This window comes from Platichthys flesus, chromosome 1 (assembly GCF_949316205.1).
Source record: "Platichthys flesus chromosome 1, fPlaFle2.1, whole genome shotgun sequence".
Taxonomy (NCBI): domain Eukaryota; kingdom Metazoa; phylum Chordata; class Actinopteri; order Pleuronectiformes; family Pleuronectidae; genus Platichthys; species Platichthys flesus.
In genome coordinates, this window is record NC_084945.1 from 10,159,258 (window position 1) to 10,185,564 (window position 26,307).

Below are 26,307 nucleotides of genomic sequence, written 5' to 3' on the forward strand. Positions count from 1 at the left end.
CGTAAAAGTGCGTAAATTGGTCATTTAACGTGTTTATCCCAAAACGAGGGAGAATCCCGGAGTTCCAGCTTCACTTTCTGACACCGACATCTCTCTCTCGCCCCTTTCTGTGTATCTCTGCGTGCATCGCTCTCTCCCTCTCTCTCTCTCTCTCTCTCTCTCTCTCTCTCTCTCGCTCTCTCTCTCGCTCTCTCTCTCTCCCTCTCTCTCTCTCACTCTGGCGCAGAAGACACACTTTCCTCTACAGCGGTCTGAGATCTACGAGCAAAGTCAATGCGTTCTAATCAAACTTGGTCCTCACTCCTCACTTTACATCACATAAAACGCGCGGGTTGGCCGTTTCCTCCCCCAGCACCAGAACCAGCAGGAGGGGGAGGAGGAGCAGACATGTGTGGGCTCCTGCTCTGTTATTGATTCGGTGGAAGAGGAGGAGGAGGAGGTGGTGGTGGTGAAAGGAAATATGAAGCCATTACTGGCCGACTGTATCACCCCTGCGCTATGATGTAGGTTATACCTGCTTTGGATTATGTTGTAGGAATAGTAATGTGTCTGGGCCAGTTCCTATTTGTGGTGGCAGGGGAGGAAGGCGAGCAGACAGACAGATACCAGATGATACAGGGCATGGTGGGGGTTGAAGGTATACACGCACGTACAGGAACACAATCACAATCACACACACACAGACACACACACACACACACACACACACCCACACACACATGCACACGCACGAACAAGCCTGTCTCCATGACTTTAGAGGACATTACATTGACTTACATTGAGTTCCTGGAGACAGACCTAAACCTAATCTAAACCGAAACTTATACCAACCAAAACCTAACATTAACCTAAATGTAAACCTAAAAATCTAAACGTGTCTTCCCTCTCAGCTAATTTACAATTTAATTTAATTTACATTAGGGGCTCGACAAGAAGGACAAGTTCCCACAATGTGTTCAGTGTTTGTACAGGAGAAGGTCCTAATGAGGTAACAAAAACAAGTACACACACAAACACACACACACAAACACTCATGTACATGTTATTATGAATCACTTCAATGCATTGTAAGTAAAAATGCAGCTCATTTATGGAGTGTAATTGAATGTAACTCGCACCATAATACATTTGTGCAGCACAACATTAATTCATTAATATGTTTCGCCCTTTGTCACATTCTATATTTTAGGTTTGAGATTACTTTTGATGATTTCCAAAAAAAGGTAAAACAGTATCACCTATTACCAACACTTATTCTTTTAAGTTGCTTCTGTGAATGTCCATGTTTTACATTTATGTCACAATACAGTTGATAGGTCTCTGCAGTTCCTGCTCATCAATAACAAACCCTCTGAACCCACAAGTTCCCTCCCTCCAATACTTCTGCCTGTCCTGACTAATGGTCTGTGAGCTTTAACACAATAGAAGTTCCCAGGCAACCCACAGTCACGGTGAACGTATAATAACCTTTCCGCCACTAGAGTCACAGCTCAGCTGCTTGGACCGCTGGGTGACATCAATCAGTTACTGTCTGTTAAAGTGACGGCTCAAGTTATTCCTGGATGCACTGCAGTATTCAGTGCATACAATTCAACAATGCTAGTTCAGTCAGACCACTCACGTTGGGATTTTTGGGATCAGGAGCAGCAGAACACAGACTTTGATGGGCACAGAATTCACTATCATTGATATAATGGGGAGGGATGAGCCATTATCTTTACCACCCTGTCGGAGCCTGCTGGTTGATGCTGCGGAGGCGGAGGGGCTTAGTCGACGTAACGCTGACTTGGGGCATCAGAGGCGTTGACAAGCGAAGGGAGAGATGAACAAAATCCTAGCGGCTTAAATAGACCACTTCACAAGTCTCGCTCAATTATGTGGTTGCTAAGAAGAAATGCTCTCGCTGTATGTTACTGCTCTTCTACATAATTTTTTTTTGCTGTAAATACCCAGTGAATGTCGACATTTAGGTGACGATAGACACAGATAGAATGACCTATATCCAGTTGACTTTAAAAGTTGACTTGTTGCCGACTGGGGCTCCAAAAGTTTCAATGTTGATGTCTTTGTGAGACATTTCCTGTGAATCCAGCAACTTGTACTGCCTTCCTGTTGCATTCCAGTCTAAGTTGTTTTCTTTTTTGATTGTATTCACCTTGAACACACAGAAGAAACTTCAAATGTGTTTTTTGAAAGCTTAGAAAAAAGTCACAAGTCAGCTGTGGTAACAATATTATAGAAAAGTCTGTCTTTTTTTCAAGACAAATAAAGATATAGGGTAGCGTCATGTATGTTAATGACAATTTAGCTTGTCTGAAAAAGATCGAAGATAGAGGCTGTCTCTTCTCTGAGTACATCGCAGCTGGCAGCTTGGACACTGCAGCGTTTCAGCACCACGGACAGAGACACCAGACGACTCAGGGCTTTGAATCTGTGGAAACTTTTTGCCTTATAGTTGTTTTAAAGTTTGACTGTGTTCAGATCTTAAATCAGGAATACGTGTGTTGTGCCATCTGCTAGGACAGGCAGTGTTAGTCCAAAATAAACCATAAACTCTTTCTCCTCCTATTCCAGGTTATTTTTATTTCTCTAACGAAATCAAAGTGCTGTGATACTGCTGCTTCTGCTTTCCAGGGACTAATGTTGGCACTCTGCTAAACTTGGCAGAATAAAATAAGTATATATAGAGATAATGGATCATCTTCTTGGACAACTGTTTGACAACTGTTTGTTTTTTTGCCTACTTGTCCAGACACGACATCTCAACAACGTTGGCCAGATCCATGAAATTTGGATATTCATAAGCTCCAGCTGGGAAACTGGTGACGAGTTGAGAGAAACACACAGACGCAGAGACACCGACACTTCAGGCAGGAAGTGATGACGTCGGAAATAAAGGGAGAACAGAATTACTAGAAAATAAAACAGGAGGTGAAAACATGAGGTTGGGGCTTGAGATGTGTCAACGGGTCAGGAAATTGCCTTAAATTGCCTGAAGTGAAGTCACTGGAGTCCGCAGCATTTGGGGCATATGAGGACTGCAAGTCTGAAAATACCCCAGGGTGTGAAGTTTGAAAGACTCCCCACAACTCTGCAGATCTCTCCTCATCTCTACTGGAGGCTCACAGCTGGAGGCTATGGGGGCTGATACCAGCAGAACACACCCAGATCCTGGAAAATGTTTTTGATATTTTTTTATTTTTTTGTTATTTTTTTATACTCTGCCTTGTAAAGTGACCTTGTGCTGTGAAAGGCAGCTAAAAACCAGATGTATTATTATTATTATTAGTGATGTTATTATAAGTAGTAGCAGTAGTAGTAGTAGCAATAGTAGTAGTAGTAGCAGTATTCTCTCTGACTGAAGTGGTAGAGTTGCATTGTGGGTGATGTACAGTTAGGTCCATACATATTTGGACATTGACACAATTTTCACCTTTTTGGATCTGTACACCACCACAATGGATTTTGTGTGCAACAATCAAGATGTACTTTAAGTGCAAACTTTCAGCTTTAGTTTGAGGGTATTAACATCCAAATGGAATCTGTTGCTGTCAACTCTAATTATGAAGTCCAAAGAGCTGTCACTATCAGTGAAGCAAGCCATCATTAGGCTGAATAATCAAAACAAACCTATCAGAGAGATATCAGAAACCTTAGGTGTGGCCAAATCAACTGTTTGGTACATTTATAAAAAGAAAAAAACGCACTAGTGAGCTCAGCAACACCAAAAGACCCGGAAGACCACGGAAAACAACTTTGGTGGATGACAGAAGAATTATTTCCCTGTTGAAGAAAACCCCCTTCACAACAGTTGGCCAGATCAAGAACACTCTCCAGGAGGTAGGCGTATCTGTGTCAAAGTCAACTATCAAGAGAAGACTTCACCAGAGTAAATACAGAGGGTTCCCCGCAAGATGTAAACCATTGGTGAGCCTCAAAAACAGGAAGACCAGATTAGAGTTTGCCAAATGACATTTAAAAGAGCCTGTACAGTTCTGGAACAACATCCTATGCACAGATTAGACAAAGATCAACTTGTACAAGAATGATGGGAAGAGAAGAGTATGGAGAAGGGAAGGAACTGCTCATGATCCAAAGCATACCACCTCATCAGTGAAGCATGGTGGACGTAGTGTTATGGCGTGGGCATGTATGGCTGCCAATGGTACTGGTTCCCTTGTATTTATTGACGATGTGACTGCTGACAAAAGCAGTAGGATGAATTCTGAAGTGTTTTGTGCAATATTATCTGCTCTTATTCAGCCAAATGCTTCAGAACTCATTGGACGGCGCTTTACAGTGCAGATGGACAATGACCCAAAGCATACTGCAAAAGAAACCAAAGAATTTTTAAAGCAAAGAAGTGGAATGTAATTCTTTGCCCAAGTCAATCACCTTGCCTGAATCCAATTGAGCATGCATTTCACTTGCTGAAGACAAAACTAAAGGGAAAATGCCCCAAGAACAAGCAGGAACTAAAGACAGTTGCAGTAGAGGACTGGCATCACCAGGGACGAAACCCATTGTCTGGTGATGTCTATGGGTTCCAGACTTCAGGCTGTCATTGACTGCAAAGGATTTGCAACCACGTATTAAAAGTGACAATTACATTTATGATTATGTTAGTTTGTCCAATTACTTTTGGTCCCTTAAAAAAGGGGGTGCCAAGTATAAAATGTGTTGTAATTCCTACACCGTTCACCTGATTTGGATGTAAACACCCTCAAATTAAAGCTGAACGTCTGCACTTAACCTTCATCTGGATTCTTTCATTTCAAATCCATTGTGGTGGTGTACAGAGCCAAAATAATGAAAATTGTGTCAATGTCCAAATATTTATGGACCTAACTGTAGATGTCAGATTTTGACAAGGAAGGAGGATACATAGACTACAGATGATGGAATCTCTGATTGTCTCGTTTTTCTCTTTTTTTTTCTCTCCATCATGACTCAATGCTGTAGGAGAGTGCAGTGATGAATCAATAGTGTGTGTTTGTTGAAGAATCTCATGAACATATTTCCACTTAACACACTGAGCTCATTTGTGCTCTCGGGAGGATTAACCATCTGAATTTGACCTATTGCATCACATTCCAGAAAACATCAGCTCTTCAAACACTATATCTTAGATGCAAATTAGATTGTGATGAAATGCCCAGATCATCATAAATCACTTTCATTTAAACCATCATATAAAAATGAGCATCACTCTTGAGATAAGTGTTTAATGTTTTTAAAGTTATAACTGATTATCCTCAAAGAAAATGAACATCGCAGCCTCTTCAGCCTGTACTCTACCAGAGGGGTTTGGGTTAGGGTTAGGGGTTAGAGTTTGGGTTGGAGTTAGGGTTAGGGTGTTAGGGTTATTTTGCTGTACAAACACTATCTGCTGTACAAACACTATATCTCATTTAGCTCTCCCTACAGTTCACATAACTTGGTCTATGTTCATCATCACACGTTCAACAATTATACCCAATGTCACAAAAGCATCAGCCAAATAAATAAATGTAAATAAAGAACGTAAATAATTAGTTTTTGGCTGAACCGCATTCTAGAATATATTGGCTAAAACTGGTTAAAGTTCAATATACTAAGCAAAATAATGCTTATGGATTCCTGCCAAGGAGCCAGAAATGGTGCACGGCAGCTGTATCCTGTGTGGATCACTCCAAACTGCTATAATAATGAATTCAATATAAATTCTGATAAACTTTAAATGTTATATTACTTTGATTCTGTTGCTTGTGGTTGTTAAAGTAGTGCAAGGGTTTACTCAGTTGCTTCACAGCAAGGGGGAAGAAGGTTGTAGCCCTGGTTTGGCCAATGTGTTCCTGTCTAGACTTCATTGCCTCAGAGTCAAAGGAAATATCTGTTTTCAGATCAAACTAATTGGAATAGCTTTCAATGTCAGAGACCAGCAGCTCAAGGCCCCTGCGACCCTTAAAGGATGAGCGGTATAGTTAATGGAGGGATGTACTGTTTGTGTCTGCTGGCCATAAATAGTTTTCTCTGAAATTAACATTACGTAACAGTTTTTCAACCAAATAATTTAAAGGACAGATCCCACAGCAAATGAACAGAACACAATAAACTGAAAAGCCAGTTGAAATAAACTACACAACTCCTCCCTCTGAGTGTCAGATACTCGGAGTCAACCCACTGGACTAATTTCAATGTTCAGCACGCACATATTGTACATATTTCATATTATTTTTCAATTTTTTGTAAATCTTATAAGCCTCTATTTGTCTTGTCTGATCTTGCAAACACAATTTCCCCCTGGGATCAATAAAGTATTTCTGACTCTGATTCCGATTCTGAATGTTATATATTTTACATACAAAAACACTGAACTTTCTATACCCCCGCTTTAGACGAGTGTGTTCACTGTCATTGACCAGTTGAGAACAAATGAAACATCGTATGGAGCGACAGAGAAACAAGATGGCAGGTTATGAGATGTTTGAGGAATCAATAATTCTGAAGTGTTCTGAATATCCACGCTGACGGGTGAAACCCTTAGTGTCACACAGAGGAGAGGAAACGGGGATAACAATGCAAATGTATGTTCCTGGTAGAATAACTGGTGCTGCACAAGTTTTTGTAGATGAGAAAAACTATGTTACAAAATTACCAAATTTTAAATTTTCACACGACTTGCAATTTATGGAAATTGTTGGTCACAGCCGCCGACTCTGACCCCAGTCTGATTGCGATGGGGTCAGAGTGATTATCCAGTCGCCACTATGCCGATGGAGGGGTGAGTGAAGTGTTTGAGTCCACATAATACTTTTGGAGTTTCAGCGGGTATACAGCATGCAGAACAAAGGACTCCACACTGCTGGTGTTGTGTCATCCAAGTGTCCGTAAGCCCAACATTTCAATTTGACTCGGGACAGTGTAATTTACACCATATTTCTAGCTTTTCACCCACCCCTCAATCACATATTGGTGAGTAGAATGACAGAATTTTCATTTTTCAGTGAACTATCCCTTTGTTAAGAAAAAGTACGTTTTTGATCCTACGTAGAAGTACTTTTGATGTTGCAAGCAAAATGTGTATTATGTTATAATTTTATTTCCATACGTGAATATCTGCAACAGATTTCAATCCATCCAGAAGATATTCCACTCTTGGCTTCGATCCTGCTGTCAGGCGCCAGAGGAGGTGATCACCGAGGTCATTAATGTCCAGGAACCACAAATGTTATCCAATGTTAGCGGCGTGAATCAGTGACTAAAACCTGGTGGTTGACTTAAAAAAAACTTTGCTAAACCACAGTAACAAGTACCACAAAACGAGGGGGGATGCATGAGTGTAATGGTCCTTTAAAGTCACAAAGTGAGCAGTGAGTGGAAGTGAATCAAGCAGCTCTGCCGGTGAGATGACTTTCAAGATGCCAGGACAAAATGACCTGTGAAAGAATAAACCCTTATTAAGTCCTGGATGGGGATTATCACTCTCCAGCTGCAGACTGTCTGGGACCATACAGAGCTTCAGAGCATTGTCTCCTTCGATCCATTTACTCTCACACATCTCCTCCGCTGCCGGACACCACGCATTGTGCTGCCTGATTCTTTCTGATTCCGTCCGCCTGTCAGTCGACATCTTTATGTATCCTCCACAATTGGAGCACCCCCCCCGCCCCCCCCATTCTCCCCCGCTGCCCCTTTCACGCTCTCTTCCTCGCTCCTCAGCCTTGCTCCCTCCTATCTCACTCCTTCAACACCTCCTTCGCTTTCCCTTTCACTTCCTTTTCACAAACGTACCCGCTCCTTCCCTTCAGATCTTCTGCTGCAGCGCCAAGCCACCTCCCCACGCACTTCTCTCCCCTCAGTCCATCTTATTCTGTTATGCGTGACCCCTCTCTCTCTCTCTCTTTTTTATCCTCTCACTCCTACACTTTCATTTCTTCCTCCCTTCCTCCTATCTCTCTATCTCTGAATATTTCATGATTTGGTGGCACAGTGCTGAGGTGGGGAGCCTTCCTCAGTCTCGAGCTTGCACAGCACAAATATTTACTCCCCGAGCTGAGCTTAGCTGAGTGTTGGGAGACTAACGGTGTGTGCGTGTGTGTGGGTGTGTGTGTGTGTGTGTGTATGTGTGTGTCTGTGTCTGTGTTTGTCTATCTGTCTTTGTGTGTGTGTGTGTGTGTGTGTGTGTGTGTTGGCCTTATAAGTAACAGTGATTACATGTGACATGGGCCCCAGGGGGGAAGGAGGTCTTTGGTGTCATCCTACATTGATGTTACTGGTCCGTTGCGCGGTCTCTGAAGACTTCTAAGATAGAAAGATAGAAACATCAAGTGTGTTAAAGACAAAAGAACGAGGGAGAAAACTGAAGGAAAAGAAGGTTAAATGGAGGTGAACAGCAGAGAGAGAGAGAGAGAAAGAGAGAGTGAGCAAACTCCCAGTGCCTGTGCATTGACAAATGTCGGTTCTGTTTTGGCTGGCGAGAATGGGGCTCAATTGCAGGTCTGGAGGAACATCAAAACACAATTAAGGGCTGACATGGAACTGGTCATGCAGAAGAGCAAGGGCAGGGGAGGATGAAGAAGTGGAGCCAGTGGAAGGAGGAGGAGGAGAAGAAGGAGAGACATGAGAAGCAGACACATGATTGTGTTTGATTGGCTGTGATCAGTGGAATAAATACAAAAGAACAATCATCTTTGAAGACGCATGTGTTTGTCTGTGTGAGTGTTAAAATTGTTCCTTTTTTAAATTATTTTCTAAACAACAAGATAAGCTTTTAGAGAAGCTAATTAAATGTTCAACCAAGTGATTCAGAAATGTTCTTTGCTCAAACAAAGGGTCCAGACACCAGCATTGATTCCAGATGGATTGTCCTGTCATCTTGTACAGACGCTCATGACTCCAACACTTCTGACTCTGATCATCCTCTGACATTTTGTAGTGCAGCTGTCGCTCAGGAGGTGGAGGAGGTTGTGCACTAACCAGACAGTTGTTGGTTCAATTCCCGGCTTCTTCAATTGGTATTCTGGAGTCAACTTTTGCAAGATACTGAACACAGATAATCCATTTACCCCTAAGAGGTCAAAACACGATTTTTTTTAAATAGATTTCTTGGATTTTCAACATTCAAGTGACTGTGTGTTAAAATGTTATTTACCTTTAGGAGCATCAGCTTCCAGGCACATTACAGTTGAATGGACCGTCTTGCTTCACTGTGATTATTATAATTGAACAGAGAGCATTGAAATAGCCGAGAGCTGAAAGAAAATGGGCCATATGAAAAATGAAGTCGTGTTTATGTTAAGTTTAATATTCCCTCAGGGCTTGTACTGCCCTTTTTGCAAAGCATGCTGTGTTTGATTGATCAATTCTACGTCCCTGAGGGAGAAGTTTCATTTTTAGTCAAAAGGAAAAAGGTCACAATTAACATTTTGTTTATGTTTCCACGATCGCCAGACGGAATAACCCTGAAAATGTTCACATCCAACAGTTCAGATAACATTAGAAACCTTTCAAAGAAATGCAAAACAGAACTTTATGCATGAGGACATCAGTCACAATCATCATCACGTTGGCAGTAAAGAAAATCATGTGAATCATTAGTTGTCATTATCTGAGATGGTGAATTCTGAAGAATTAAATCAAATAGCATGAAATTAAAATAAATCTTAATCTCATTTTGCAAGTTCAACTAAATGAGTTTGGGGTTTTTACCATCCAGAACAGTTAAGGAACGTCACTCGCATCACCGGGACGTTTAAACATTCAACACAACATCCCTGGCACAAAAAGGGAAGGTGACATATCAAACATCCAGAGGACATCACACAAACCGCCGTCCTCCCTCTCCCCCACTGCCCACTGAGCTGCTTTCCTTTGTTCTCGAGCTCAGAAAGGCTCTCAGTCAATGCGTGACCACATTTAAACACCTGTGAACACCTGTTGTTCTAGGATCGATCGTGGTGGCGGGAGGAGAGGCCAAGATCTATGGTTTAAGAACTGGATTGAAGCTGCGTGAGAGGCCCGGTGGGGGTGTTGAATCGTCTGCGTGATTGAGCGAGGGTGAGAGAAGTCGTGCCCTTCAAAAGTATGTTCCAACTGCGGGCCGGGAACACGCTCTTCCTTTGAAGGGGCCGTCGGCATTTATGTATTCGCCCGGAGAACCATAACAATGTGATGACAAAACTGCACTTGGTCCGTGTTGATATAATTTGATTGAGAGCCGTTTGCTAAGGGTGACTCAGCAGCCTGCATATCATGTGCCTCTGTTCTTTACAAGTCCGAATGGTTGTGCCGGGGAAAAAACAACAAGAAGGTGAGCGCTCATGAAAAGCTCCCGCGTCAGCGCTTTCTCTCCCAAGCAAAGTGTCCTGGTGAGGATTGGACCCAGTGTGATAAGATGAGTCAGTGAGAGCCACGTTTCTCGGCTCCAGGGGAGGTTTTAAAGGGTGACACCGGGCGGCTGCCCTTTTGTTGACCACAAAGACAGCGAACGCAGCAACTCTCTCCGCCAGCTGCAGCCTCACAGCATGTAGCCGAGCCGGGGCTTTACAATCTATTTCTTTCAGGAACACTTTTCCCAGGCCTCTGAGTGGAGGGATGACAGCGGGATTAGTGTGCCGCAGATCTAGAGCTTTGTCCTCTCATGAGCTCCGCCAAGGAGGTTATGTCTCCTCTCCTGTCCGCTTACCGGTTGGTTTGTTCGGATTTAAGCAAGATTACGTAACAACTGCTCGACGGATTGTCAGAAAAACTTGTTGGAAGGATATTGCAAGAGCAGTCATTTTGTTTTTCATCTCTTTTACTTGTTTCTCAGGCATTACTTCCTGGATCTTGGGGAAAAGAATCAGATTTGAATTGCTCTGACATTTATCTAGATGTTGATGGTCCTAAGAGGATGAGCCACAGTTATTGTTTGTAGTGGACCAAACCACTGTGAACCAAGGAGGGGACGGGGGTGCAATCTGTCACGCTTATAAATGCAATATTGTGCATCTATAATAAGCTAACATGCTAATATATTATAGTGCATGTCGTACTACTATTTAACATGATGTTTGCAGTATGGTTGCTTATGTTTTCATTGATATTGAGGGGGACAATATTCTGAATGAGGGAGTCCGGACCCCCCAATCCCCCCCTGGAACTCCGTCCCTGCCTTCTGGAAAGAAATGTAAAACTTTGGGGATCCCTTAGGTTTTAATTTAGAACAGTTATCATTTCAAGATTTTTTGCAATGCATTTTTTTTTTATGAATAATATTCCCGTCAGCCTCAGCTGTACTTCGTGTACAAGGCTGTGTGAAATTTGTATTAAACATTCCTGTGTTTAAGTATAACCTCACACAGTCTCCCACAGGACTTGTTACCCTTGTTTCATCCTTTAGAGGCATGTTTTTCTTCACCATCTTTATCCACTCCTCATTTTGGTCTGTTTCAGGTCGGTAACATTTTGCCATCTTTTCATATTCCACCCTTCATCTTCCGGCTCATTGATCCCATTTAAAGGTCACAGGCACATTTGACCCCCCCCCCCGAGTCTTTCTACTTCCTGCTAACGACTTCATCCCAACAAGATCATGCACTTCATTGCCTTTCAGTTAACCTGATTAACCTTGCGTGTCGTCAAATAGTCTTCAACAAGTCTCACATTTTTATTGCCATGCCTGCATGAGAATCATAATATCACGTTCAAAACTATAAACTAATATTTAATTATTTAGTTACTCAGTGAAAATGTGGGAAATCTTAATTCCACAAATAGTACTCAAGGATATAGCCGAAACAAAAAATAGTGTCGTGATCGATGTGATCAAAGCCTGACTAGCGTTTTCTCTGCTTTTAACCAAATGCATGCTGGGAAGGATACCACTGCCCCCCTGACACTGGAACAGAATGCAGTATGGATGGATGGAGGATGTGGAATTCTGAAGTGTTTCAGCTGGAACCTAAAGCCCATTAATAATGTAATAATTTCCACGTGATGGCTGATGAGTGGTGGACAGGCAAGTGGACAGTCCTGGCTGGGAAAAGAGACTGAGGGAGTTGAGGCGGCAGAAGAAGATTTAAGTTTAATGTGAGCATTTCATTAGGGCTGACAGTTTGGAAAAGAGAAAATAAGATAATCTCTCAAGAGGTGTATGATTTATGTTCTTTAGAGTTTTGACTCATTTACTTAAAAGAACTAAAGTTCATCAGTTATATCGAACGGTGGGATTTCACTTTCTGTACAAATTACCAAAACTTGTGAGCCTCCTTGGGAAAAGTGTCTGAGATCGTCCGCGTTGGTGTTTGTGCCTCATTTGACAAACACAAATCTGGCAAAGTGATTATACACTGCCGCACAGTGTGAATAAAATCTCCAAGCACCTTTTAATAATAAATGAATTATTCATGATAATTGAACTACTTCTGTAGAGCCATTTAGTCAGCTGCATTATTCATTCAAACTAGGTGTGCATAATGAATGTGGCAAAACAGCAACAACACAATGGGCCGTTCCTGTTGTCACACTCGGGCCGGTGTTGTTGCCCCCGAGGGTTTGACATTCACGTTTCTTTCCTCGTTGATATGTCTTTGGGCTTAAGTTGAAAAACAAACAAACAGACTTTTCTTAATTTTGTATGTGTCGGATTAGGAAAGGATATTAAAGACAAATAAGCAAAGGTCATTTCATGCCGTCATCGCTGTTGTTTGTTATTTTGAAAGCATGTCTGCATGTGTGTGTAATAATGACCAGTCCCGCTCCTGCAGAGCTGCTCAGCCCACTGTGTTCTCTGTTTGAGTGCAGCATGAAATTAGACACAACACTTCAAAGGGAAAGTCCCTCTGAGACATGAGAAAATTAAACATCAATTTTTGCTCCGCGGCCTCGAGTTCAGTAAATGTTCAGCCATGATTCTCCTCATTGGCCTCAGCCCCGTCAGAGTCTCCCGGTGCTTGTTAAGGAGGAAACAGTTCACATGCAGGACATGAACCGATCCAGCGTTTTCCCTCTGCGATCACTCATTATCGAGGTTGGACTCCCATATAAAAATGTATGACGTTCACTCCTAAAGAACATTGCAAAGTTTCTGTATTAAGAGATTTATTAAATGTAATTTCAGTGTATTGAAATCCCCAAGAAGACATGAATGGGACTTATTCAGAGATTAAAAACGAGGCCTCAGTCTGTCCAGTTTATATCTTCTGGCCCACAGCCACCATCACATGGATTATTATCCAACCCTCAAGAAGCAGAATGAATGTACAGAAAAACATCACCATATGTGAGAATGCAAACATCCAAGTCAGTTGACAGTTTCAGGAACTTTTTTGAAAGACGGCAAAAATTACATCTGCACTACGCAGTCCAGGACCCGAAAAGGTAAGGATTCAGGAATTAGCAAATGATTTCCTTTAATGTGTGAATTTGAGCATCAAGTGCGTGCTCTGTGCCGACAGCAGTAATAGTAAATACCCGGCCTTTCCTCCTCTGCCGCTTCTCCTCTGGGTGATCGGTCCTGAAAATGTATGTTATGGTTCTTGAGTGCTGAGTGCACTTGTACGTTTCACAAGAACATCAAAACACAATCAAGTTGTGTGGATCCCTGAGGCTGGAGACCGGGAGCTAGCACTTAGGGAGAGAGAGGACGGTTGGAGAAGAGGAAGAGGAGCTTCAGAGGCGGGGAGGTGAAGGCTTAAAGGGAGGAAGAAGACCGATGTGCATTTGGAGAAGAGATGACTAGAAAGGTTGGGATAAATTACTTTCCATCATTTAATATTGTTGCTGCAGATGATAAGATATTTTAATAAAAAACCCAGACTGGCTGATATTGCATTGTTCATATCAGTTTTTAAAGCAAGCACAGTTCATGACTAATAGTTTCTCTGACAGACATTCATCAGTCACTGAGAAGTTGTTACCCTCCTCGCCGATTCCGTCCAAAGCTGCAGCTCGAACCCAGAAACCTCCTCAATTACCCGGTGTCATAATTCACCGCTGAGCCGAGTTCAGAAAACCTGGTGGATTTTTTTTCACCTTTGAAGCCTCGGTGAGACGACGAGTAACTGAGTCATCACTCCAGCAAAATGAATAGACAGCAGGGAGAGAGAGAGAGAGAGAGAGAGAGAGAGAGAGAGAGAGAGAGAGAGAGAGAGAGAGAGAGAGAGATACAGAGAGCAGGAAAACAGCTTTATTTATTTAAACTATATTTGTATTAGCAAAACACAACATAATGATGTCAAACTAACTTCTTACTGACAAGTAAAACATCATTTTTTTAGAATATCTCTTCAAAACATAGACTTTGTATAAAGATGGACGACGCGACTCCATTTCCTCCTGTGGTCAAAACCGACGGTGAAATATCCGGATGCTACCAACGTTATCTTTTTATCTGGAGCCATCGTCTGCAGTTGTATTGAAAATGGACAGAGGCTCACATACATACATCTGTCCAAACATAAATGAGCCTGTAGAGGATTTACAGTCGTGGGGAAACCAAATAGTCAGTCGGCATGTTGCATTGTGGGTAATGTACAGGGAAGAATCAAAAATACAAACAGAAATCTCTTGTTCTGCATTGATTTTAATACTTTTTAATACAGTGCTTCACCAGTGCAATACTCCTTTACCTGGCCTCTACTGATGCAACATATTGCATCCAGATGACTATCACTCACCAGGTAATTATACACTTATACACAAAACATAACATAACAACATTTTCTGCCAATGTATTTCCACTAAATCCTCCCGGATCCCTAATAAACACAATTAAAAGTTCCTTGGTGGAGTATGTCCACATTAGTGTTGTTTTGTTTGATTGTAGCCATCGTTCGGGTGCATGATTAAATGTGGCAGCATATGGCTCAGTATAATTTCATAACGGTTTCAATAAATCTTCAGCTCTAATTTCTCCCTGCTCTGAGGATTGTTGTCTCTTGATAGAATATATTTTTTTCCCTGTGCCACTGGAAAAGCAATCTCTGTAGCGTCTCTAATGGATATTTGTTTTAATTTACCTGTTTATTGCCATGGAGAAGTTTTGTTTCCTTCATTTTCTTTCTTAAGCACTAATGATTACAAATTACAAGAGGCTCTTGCGATGACTGAGATTGAAATATTTGGGCGTTTAAGATATTTCTGGCACCTTCACATATTCATATATTTCCAATACAGTAATAAAATGACTTGGCGATGAACGTATCATGTTATATAACAATTCAATGTTTATCTCATCATATCTTATGAATCTATCTTATGCCTCTGAATGATGAATAGCATCAGATTACAAGTGGCTGTTGTGTTGTGTTGTCCTCCCTAGAAACAAACAGTAGGTTACAGGTTGGTGAGTTTGTCACTGATAAGGACATTGCAGTGTTATTGCTGTCACCACATTTATTTTAGTCTCTATATGTACATTGGAAACCTTTTCCTCACCTCATTTGAATTTCCCATAGTACCTCCACACACACACACACGCACACACACACACACACACACACACACACACACACACACACACACACACACACACACACACACACACACACACACACACACACACACACACACACACACACACACACACACACACACACACACACACACACACACACACACAGTATGCTAGTGATTAAGCGAGTCCAGGCCTGTCATTAGATCGGGCCGCGTGGGGAAATGATGTCTCAGTAGACCTCCTGCAGAAGGCAGAGCAAGAGTTAAGACATTAATAGGCAGGGAAAAGTCATACAGCATCACTGTCTACCTCTGTGCAAGGACTGGCAAGATCAAAGGCCGAGTCTGACAGGGAGAGAGAGGAGGGAGGTGGGGTGGGGGGGAAGACAGCCTGAGACATAGGCGCAGAGCAAGGCAGAGAGAAAGTCGTCCAGCGACAAGGAGACAGAGAGAATAGCAAGTTCTGAAACCACAGAAGGGCCGGGGTGCAGGTGAAGAAGAGAACCATCGACAGGGAGGATAAATAGAAGACATCTCCCTTCTGCCACCTCCCTTGCTGCTGACTTCAGATTATCGGCCTCAGTGTCACCTCCCCTGCGCCTCGTGAAACCGCCTCCGAACGAGGTCGGCCGCTGCACCGGTGTGGTCAGCACGCCGGCTACTGACTCATGCTCATTGGACCAAAGCCACACAGTGAACCTGTTTTCATTGAGGAACAGTGCAGCACCCATTTTACACCATTGATCAATTCATCAGGCACAGCCAATGGCGACGGCCCACAATGTCAGTCTGCGGGTCGCTCGTTCCACCAGTGAGACGTCTCAATAACCGACATAGAGATGGTCACAGTGTGTTCTACAGACATTCAGGTCATACAGAGGATGAATCCTAATGATTAGTGATACAACCATCAGGCCAATACAGAGTTTTTGTGTTTTCCGTAGCCTCAGATCTACTTTGTGTTTGCTGCTACCAATGCCAATGTGCACATTCCATAGCATCAGCCTGTAAACACAGCTAGTGTGAGCAGGCTTGAATCTGTATCCGTCTTAAAACAGGGAAATGGTCCAAACACAACCATGATAAATTAAAATCACCAAAGTAGCACAACCCGTTCATCACTGCAGGTACTCAGTGTATTTTTATCGGTGCCAGATTTTAACGGCAACCTGCCCATTTCTCATGCCATCAAAATAGAAACAGAGGGTGTGAGAACGCCGAGAGGAGAGAGGGATGGCGTCCTGTAGCACTTTACAGCTACACACTCCACTGAGGATGAATAATAAATATATTATATATAAGTGCTTAAGTGCCTGCATAAAATGTGATGAATAGACTATTGAATATCCCATCTAAGGATTTGGAAAGGAGGCACCAGGAGGAATCCATTTTGCCTGGATTACCTGCAAATATGTTCTTAACTTGATGAGGTGTCCCCCGTTTGATTAACACCCCCATCGGATGTTTTTATGACCTTTTAACCTGAAAGTATTGGAGCCAAATCTATCAGTTTTAATCAGCAGCTTCTTACCTCGTCCCCTCTGACTTCCTTTACCCTTTTCTCCCTTTGGGTGAAGAATCTATTATTCATGCTTCTGCTCCACTCGGGGAGCGGGCGCTCCGACGAGGTTTGAAGTCTGGAAGTTTAATAGAAGTGAAGTTAAACTGAAATGAGGCAACTCGTTCTGCGTAGACCTGCTCTGGATGAACATGTTATTCTTGGGGCACATGCGCTTGCAGGGGTCTAATAAGTGTTAACACATGGATTCAGTGTGCAGCTTCATTTGAGTACAGGGTCATGAACTAAAGCTATGGAGCAGCCTCACAACGAGGTGGATTAGAATGAGAGAGGGATTTTCTAGAATGATGATAAAGTGAAAATGAAGTTTGGAGTTTCTACCGTCCAGGCACCGAGTGGCTCATTACCACACGACAGGAGGAATACTCCAGTGCTGCAGGAAATCGTCACTTCAAATTGAGAACTTCTTATTTCAATTTCCTCCATATGCATTAATCTCATACTGTATTTTGTTGAAGGTGGATAATGGAGCTGCAAATGTCAGTAGAGCTAGAGGTTAAGCCAACTTTTTCAGACCAAGTCCAAGTCAAGGATTATTAGCAAACTGCAAGTTAAGCCATAAATAATTAAATCAATATGACACGAGGATGTTTGGCTGAAACTCATTTCATTATTATAGCCAAAAATCTCGCTGCACAAGAACTGTCTGCTAAGGTCGTTTTTATGTGTCACTGTCCCTGGACTGGGTCAGAACTGGACACTTCTCGTCCAATTGTTTTGATTGAAATCCGCTTGAAGTGAGCAGCTCTGATGATGTCCATCATCCGCCCTTGTCTCTGAGGTCATGAGCTGAGATATCATATTTAATGACGTGGAGAACTCCATGCTATAATTCTACTATACACATTTTGATAGTTAACGCACATCAATAATTTAAGCCTGTTTCAAAGTTACATTTAATTTGTGAACCATCATGACTCGATTCTTAAAACTGCTGCTCCAAGTTCTGTATTTCCCTGTAACACACGTCTCCCATGTTTTCAGTATTTTTCTGGCCTCTTTATGAGAAGCCCTGGATCACCAGGCTCTTTGCTAAATCGAAAAAAAACCCACTTTGCTCTTGCTTTGTTTGCATGTCAAGTCTCTGCAGGGGCGCGATGGACAAACAGTGGATGAAAGCCGGAAAATGTCTGTGTTCTTTCGCTTGATCTTAAAGTTTTTCCTTTGCCCTCTCAATTTCCCACCAGTCCCCTTCATTTCCCTGTGACGTCTTCTGTCTGTGGTTTCACCGACGGCACCTGATGTCCCTGCAGGGCATAAAACACTTTGTTCTGTCAGCTCTCAAATAAAACCTTGATTGTTTTTCTGCATTATTTATTGGGTTTGGATTAGACAAACACTTGTGCTCGTTCATGTTTTGCTTGTCTAACCGGAAGTGGCAACATGATGATTGGAGCAGATTTGTTTGACAGGTTGCATCCCAGTTACGTCGGAGTTGGTCCGACTGGTTTTCTCTCCCGCAGAGATCGAGCTTCTTCGTTCTAAGTGTGTTTCTTCTTGTATTCAACAACACTACACACTCATTCCAGTAAATATATTAACAAAGCCTGTATCTGTCTTTGTGCGGATGGACACGGAGACCTCTACGAGACAGTCCTTCTTCGCAGACTTTACTCCCTCAGAGATTCGTCGTGTAACAATCCATCACGAGCAGCAATCCCAGGCTCTCACTTCCACTGATGGAATATTGACAAACGATGACATTTGAAATGAATGATGGATTCTCCCAAAAGGCCCTAAATCCATAGATCCACTTGTTAACTGACACACACTCACTGTCAAACGCTTCAAGTCAAAAAAATTGAAGGGACGACAAAATATCAGACTGACAGACGGTGATTGGGAATCTGATTGGGCGCTTTTCTGAGTTAGGGATGTTCTACAGATCCATCCATCCTTTGTCTTCTCCGCTCATCCTTTAAGGGTCGTGGGCGGTGGTTCGATACACTATATACTTCACATACGTCAACTCTTTCTTTTCGTGCAGACTGGGGGTGGGTTAATTGGAGACTCAACATGTGAATGAATGGTTGTTTGTCTTTGAATGTCGTCCCTGGGATTCGCAGGCGACCTTTCCAGGGTGAACTCCGCCTGTCGCCAGATGTCAGCTTGGATTGGCTCCAGCTCCCCCTGCTGCCCCTCAACAGTGCTATAGATAATGTATCCCTCATATAAACAATGGACTCCATAACAATTTAAAAATGAAAGAAAATCATACCACCTGGTTGACTGCAAGCTGTGAGTTATTGTCAAAGCCTACAGCCTACAGTTATGGATATCTATCGTCCTCCACAGCTTCTTACAAACCGGGAGTTACATTTCAAACAAAAGACACCAGGAAGTTTAAATGTTATATTCAAATTACAGCTTATTTCTTGGAGTGGAAAAGTTCTCTCCCGGTATTCAAGCATCAATGGGAACCCTTATACAGACTGATATAAAGCTGTCTTAATAGTCGGGACATGTGTTTTCATCATTTGAAATAATAGAAACAAAGTGAATGCGAGAAGCGAAGACGAACATCATCCCCACATGTTCTAAAATGACATAGAACAGAGCGTAGTTCACATTAGTCTCCACTGTCCTCTGGCATTCGGGTCCTTATACACTTTATATCTCTTTCTGGTCCTATCTACTGTTCCTCCTCGGGTTTCGCCTCCTCCTCTCCCCTTATTGTCAATGACTAGCGTTTTAATGATTACATCTGGCGGTGCCACAAATTAATTCCTGCCTCTCTGGCAAAAAGCTGTTCTCCACCTGATTATGCAAAGCAGGCCTAGATTCTCTCCCTTTGAAGTGGAGGCAAAGCTGCTCACAGATTCTCCCCTGGAGGAAACACTGCAATGAGGGGGAGCATCAACAAGCCAAGAGTTCACGCAGAGGTCAGCAACATGGTTAACCCCGATGAAGCCCCACTCTCCTCATCTCCCCACGCCGATGTTTCGGTAGCGTAATGATGCGCTCGCGTTCGAGAGCTACTCCTCTAAATATGCAGAAGGGAAGCAAAAGTAGGACAGCTAATAAAAATAGCTGTATAAATATACCGAACAATGCTTGTGTCTATGGTCACGCAGGGTAGTTGGATGAAACCGGCTCTTGCAGCTTTCCTATCCAAGCAATCATAGCCGTGACAGTGTGTCACAGGCTCGCTCGGAACCTCCAGCCTCATATATTTGGGAGGAAGAAATAAGACCTTAGACACACATGCGCCTTTTCAACGGCAGATACTTCCACTTCAGTCTGATGTGTTTCAAAAGGTAAAAAACACAGCTCATGAATGCTCATGCGTTATTGTCTATTGACACTTCCAAACTACTTTCAGCTTCTCGTCTGAGCAATCACAGCCTGATGAAAAGCTACAGCACTGCCACCAAACGGCGTCTGCTCTTCACTCAGGCGTGAGACAAGAGCCACAGAGTAATGAGCCACCGTGCGAGACGCTGCTGCTTCTCAATCACTCTGAACACAGGCAGGATGGAAGACGGAAGAGCCTCTGTTCACTCGGAGTAGGACGATGCAGGGATGGAGAAACAGACATAAACTGTGTGTTAATTCTGTCAGCACTGCCTTCGAAACATTTCGTGGTTATGAAACCGATTCCCGCCGGAAGCCTCGAGCGCCCGGGGATAGTTTGTCGACTATGAAAACATTTACAGGGAGGTAACTGCGATGACAGTTATATATTGAAAAACAAACTGGCCAATAAACTTTAAATTAGTCGTGGAGGTTCAGATAGACACTTCTGACTCAAGTGGTTATCAAAATTGAATGAGCACAACCTAAATTACAGATTCAAAGTGTGTGAGACGGAGATTCTGAGAGTGAGCCTCTGTGGTGCCAAGTCTCATGTCATCTCTAATTCAGTGTTTGGAAACAAACTGAAATAAGACTCGAGGCATTATCACTCACAGCCAATGGAATTAGCAGTGGCTGAATTTTCACCAAATCATTACAGAACGTTGCAGCCTTATAACGACTGTTTTATTATCAAACGTGGACACAATGTGAATGTGAGCGCTTGAAAGACCTGTGTTTAATCAATATCGCATAACTGTAAAGCCAGTTTAATGAACAATAAATAATAAATGTAAATACTAAACATAGGCTGAGAGATCATGTCTGTTTTTGGCCAATCGGTGTCAGCCAACACAAATTGTGATGGCCTCTGGCAATAAGGAAGCAACATTAACATTCATTTGACCACTTGATGAAACACGTTCAATATTCACCTTCCGTTTTTGGTCCCCACGAACTTGTGAGGGAAGAATCTGGTGTTTTTGCTGCTAAATGCTCCAGTTAGAGCTCAGCCCAGGTCCCACTGGGCCTTGTTTCCCCAGCAGCAGCCGCAGGTTCAACTCTGACTAGAGGCCCTTTGCTGCATCTTCTCTTCTCTCTCCTCCTATCCTTTCACTCTACAATCTGTCCTGTCAATAAATGCAATAAAATGCCTAAAAAAGTAACCAAAGCTTTGACAGTAGTGGCTGGGCACATTCAACTGCAGACACTGATGATAACACTTCAGTTAGTTCACACAACCAACTCTTTTTATAGTTTCACATTATGATTTGATTCCCTGCTACAAAATATCAATTGAGCTGCTTTATATAAATATATGTTGTCTCGGATCTATCTAGCTTCGATGGTAAGTGTAAATGATGTGAACAGAGTTATATTGTTACTTTGTGTTTTTCAGCTGCTTTATACCACAAAACACTTTAGCTCAAACACTTCCTCTAAAAGGTGAAAACTGTTTCACCTGCAACAGTTCATCTCTCACACACATACAAGTTTATTTCTCCATGTCTAAACCACTGTTTAGAACTTCTGTGCTTCTCTAATAGTTTCACAAATTGACAGTTTCTGCGATGTACTTTGCATCTCAAAAGCTGCACAAAGATAATGTGTATGCTTAGCCATTTGTTTCTAAACATCTTCACGGGACAGTCAGCCGCTACATCCTTCTTCTAATCCGAGACAAAAACATGGGTCCCCAGGTCCTGCCAGTCTGAGGAACCACTAAGATGCCGAGTCTATTGGAATAAGGAGACACATCACTATTCTGTGGCAGCAGCGAGGGCTGGTGAGAGGTCTGTCCATAACCAGGGTGTGAGGGTCTAAACACAAAGTGCTCTGATAGAGGAATGGCTATCTCCTCCCACAGGTCTTCAGGTTCCGCGTCAGGAAAGTCCTTCAGCACCGTCTCTACCACAGCGTAGTTCTCAGAGCTGGACAGTGTGCAGGTTGAATAGACCACAAGGCCCCCTGGACGCACCACTGACAGTGCAGACCTGAAAAGAGAGTTAGAACAGTGTATGTTGTTTTCCAAATGTGTGGAAGTATTTCATTATCCCTAATCTGACCAAAAAGAAAGTAATGTTTTTAAAACAACTTTGGACAGTAATGCTACAGGTGAATACCCCAAGGGTACATATAGATGATATGTTTATATATTGGGAACTGGATTTACCTCAGCAGCTGAGCCTGGAGCGCAGGCAGTCTGGCTCTTTCCTTGAGTCTCTGCACCCCCTGCTGGGCGCTGCCAGAATACAGCCAGCTCCGGTCATTGGAACACGGAGCGTCGACTATAACCTGAAACAAAGAGACATGGAAATGTGAGTAATTCAGAGTCCCAGTTAGAGAGCACAAGAGTGCAATGGCATTGAGAAACAGAAAAGATCAAGAGGAGAAAGTAAAGTAAGAAAACTGAAAGAGATAATGACAGAAAGAAAGAATGACTTTAAAAGCTGCAGGTCTCTAAAATAAGCCACGTACATGTTATATTTCCTACACTTCCATCATCAGTCACGTTAAACCACGTTTGATTCCCCCCCCCAGCCATTTTTTTTGTCTCCCTCTTCATGCAGGCTCCTAGTTTTGAAATGGACAATTTTCTTCATTTCAGCTGGAAGTCTACCTTAAAGCACAAGCTCTCATACACAGGACCGGTGTCTCCACCCACCTTGTCGTACGTCACATCTTCACTCTGAAAGCGTTGTCCATCCTGTGCAGACACCATCACCTTGCTGTGAAGTGAGTGAGGCACATACGACTCCAGGGTTTTGGTAAGCCAGTCCCGTCTATGAGGGTCTGGTTCATTACAGCAGAGAAGTTCTGGAACATGATAGAGGACAGACTTATTTATAACACACTAATCCACTTGCAGTATTCAATACAGTGCAACAGTGAGCTTCAACTTTTAGAAAAAGCTCTGGTTTCTGAAGTACATTTGCCATTTGTTTTCTCCATTGATGAGTCAGAATTTGTATATGTACAAATTACGTTTCCTTGTTTTTCTTAAACCACAGTTGAAATCATATGGACTTGTGGCTTCTACAGGAGCGTAGGTCTACCTTGAATGGTTATAATATTATGGCTGATAATTAAAATCTCGATTGAGTAAATGAACGAGAGTTTTACTTCCAGAGCAACAATGTTGAGCATTATAAACACAGCAGAAAAAAATGTCCTTAAAATAAATATTATATAAAAAACATTTTTTAGAAAATCTCCATTTCTCTAAGTTATATTAACTTATTAACATATCACAATCTTTAAACTCTGAGCATGATTCAAATTAAATCAGACAAAACTTTGAAAAGTTCTGTTTAGTTTTTACCTGGGGTGGCACACTGCATTACTGCTAAGGCTTTCCCCCCCGGGGCGGAGCAAAGATCCAAAACCTTTTCTCCATCTCTGACTTGTAAAGCCAGCACAGGAAGCAGGGAGGCAGCGTTCAGGAGGTAGTACTGCTTCAGCTGGCCAGGCCGGTGAGCCTGAGAGGGGAACCTGAGTGGGTTGGGGTGGATGTAACACTGGAGAGAAGGACGGGGCAAAGTGAGAGACGGATCGGGTTGAAGGTCCCGACCGAGTGCGGAAGAGGCACTGGCACGTTGAGGACTGGAGTCATCAGGAGGGAGCTCAGAGAAGCAGTGAGGTGACAACAGAGAGTCTTTTCCTGTCTGGTTCAGCGAGGAGACGTCAGTCTGTGGCAGGAACCTGGAGAAACCCTGCGACTGGAGATTCTGTGTGATGTCTGTCACAGCTGTAAAGCGGTTCAGCATGACCCCATATTGCCAGGATCGAGGGTCCAGTAGCACTGACCTGCAGGAGAAAAGAAATCCACACGGAAGACGGATAAAAACACTGTCTGTGTCAAATCTGTTATCAACGGTTTCAGAAAGAAAATTACCTTGCAGACGCCCACAAGTCCCCAAGCTCCCGACTGTACTGCTGGTCAAAGAGATCCAGAACCGGCTGACATGAAGGACGTTCTTTTTTGCCCTTTTTAGTTATCTGCTAAAAACATACAGGATGTAGGGAAGATGTTATGGAGAGGTAAATTATTGATGAAGTACTGAGCAGCTCCAAAGAGTGATACTCTATCAGTGAAGTAGTAGTAAAGAAAGCTGATGGGTCAGGATGTGGGGTCAGAAACATGAAGCAATTGCCTCAACCTGCCTTTTGTGAACAGTCCAGGCTACTGGTGGTTTCACGGTCTGGAGAATGTTTACATCACACACTTTGGGACCTTGATACGAGTAACTGTCACAGTCTATCTGGGCTTTCACAGCTTAGTTATGTGGTATAATTATACAGTCGTGTCAACATGGATCTGAAGTTACCTACACATTGAGGAATCCTTCCAAGGGGCTCAGGAGCCTCCTGTTAACCCAGTGAAGGCGACACTTCAATAATATTAAACACAAGCAACCCTCCTCCCTGTTGTCTCCTGTACCTGTTTGTCAGCGGCTCCTCTTCGTTGTTCTGCTCGTAATAGAGATGTGAGACAGCGAATCGAACACACACACCACGTTAGCTTCTCGGTTTTCAAGCTACTTCTCCTCCACACACTGTGAACCTGGTGTAAGAAGAACATTTATTTAGATGTCTCTGTCTCCATTTTACTGCAAAACGCACACGTTCGGATTTATCTCCACTCTTGTTAAATCACTTTCATTAGAAACATCAGCAGAAGCTCAACACTGACAGGTGCGTTCTTCAAATCTGTCCTCCCGCAACCGGGATCTATTCTTCAGTTCCACATGGAAACCTGTTGTTGTGCAGAGAGGTGAGAGCAAATGATAAACATCAGAAATCTATTTTTAACCCTTGTGGGAACAGATGATGGATTTAGTCTAGATTCTGTTTTTTTAGTCACAATTTTGCCCCATTTTTTAATTCAGTAGTTTTATTCTCTGATGTGTTCACAAAAAATTCCTCTTCAGTGGCAACAAATTCTTACACTGATAAAAAATATCCTTCTTGATCTAAAGAAGACACATCTTGCCTTTTAAACAGATGCAGTTTAAGTCCAGGACTATTTTTGTTTTTTAGACATTTTTATTGTTATCATATATTTAATTGTGTTATATTTACATGCTCCCACGATCACTTTTTTCATTGCACCCTCAAATGACCAGATTGGTCTTCTTAGGGCCTCCAGGGAATTGCTGTTGGAGCTCCATCTGACTTATTCTGTACTGTACAGATTCATTAATTTCCCCAGATTACCAGTAACTGAAGTAATTGATCAACAAGTTTGATGAAAGAGAATAAATTGGCAATAGGTATTGTAAAAAATTTATGGAGTTATATTTTTTTAAGTGAAAAATGCCAAAATTCAATCATACAGCTTCTGAGCTAATAATACCGCATACTAAATGATTGATATTCATTATAAATAATCAGAAACACTAAGATATTTGTCCTGTTTATGTTAGGAAATAATTAAAGATATTCTTATGCATATAAATGAGGACAGACTTATATCCAATGAAAAGAGACATGACCTGCCAGGTCACAAGAATTTCACTGCCACGATGACACTGTCATGGGTGCATGTGACAATAAACTTTAATTTGATTTGAACTGTTTATCTAGTTAAGCAATGATATCTGATATGATGCAAAGTCAGGGGGTCACATGAAATTGGGCTATTGAACATATATGCTTATAGTTCAATATTATGTTTCATATAAAATAAGCAGCACTACAATCCCCAGAAAAGAGGTGTGCACTGTTTATCTCAGGTAATAATAATAGAGTACAGTGGGTTTGGAGTCAGTGGGTCACATGACAAAGAAGCTATTAAAAGCAATGCAACTATCTCCAATTCAAACAGGAGTGAATTATTGATGGCCCCTATGATTCATGGTGATTGCCTTTCGAACATCTAACCTTAGACTTACTTCTCCCCTGTACCATTTATCCAGTTTTCTGTGATAGTAAATTCAAAATCATTGGGATTTTTTACTGTTGGTTGAAAAAACAAAGCAATTAAAATATGATCACTTGAGCTACTGAGAATAATG

At 42.3% G+C, this 26,307-nt stretch overlaps 1 protein-coding gene across 2 annotated transcripts; it reads right to left on the minus strand.

Moving 5' to 3' along the window:
- Nucleotides 1-21,001: 21,001 nt before the first annotated feature.
- On the minus strand, nucleotides 21,002-24,997 carry nsun3 (NOP2/Sun RNA methyltransferase 3). Of its 2 annotated transcripts, none has more exons than XM_062381873.1 (6): nucleotides 24,732-24,997; nucleotides 24,186-24,289; nucleotides 23,613-24,097; nucleotides 22,956-23,107; nucleotides 22,464-22,585; nucleotides 21,002-22,284 (listed from the first exon to the last, which is right to left on the minus strand). In XM_062381873.1, exons 1-6 carry the CDS (start codon nucleotides 24,870-24,872, stop codon nucleotides 21,948-21,950), a joined length of 1,341 nt encoding a protein of 446 aa, XP_062237857.1. In that variant the 5' UTR covers nucleotides 24,873-24,997; the 3' UTR covers nucleotides 21,002-21,947. The 2 variants fall into 2 exon arrangements, with proteins under 2 accessions (XP_062237857.1, XP_062237849.1); XM_062381865.1 differs by having other exon boundaries at nucleotides 24,186-24,292.
- Between the last annotated feature and the right edge of the window lie 1,310 nt (nucleotides 24,998-26,307).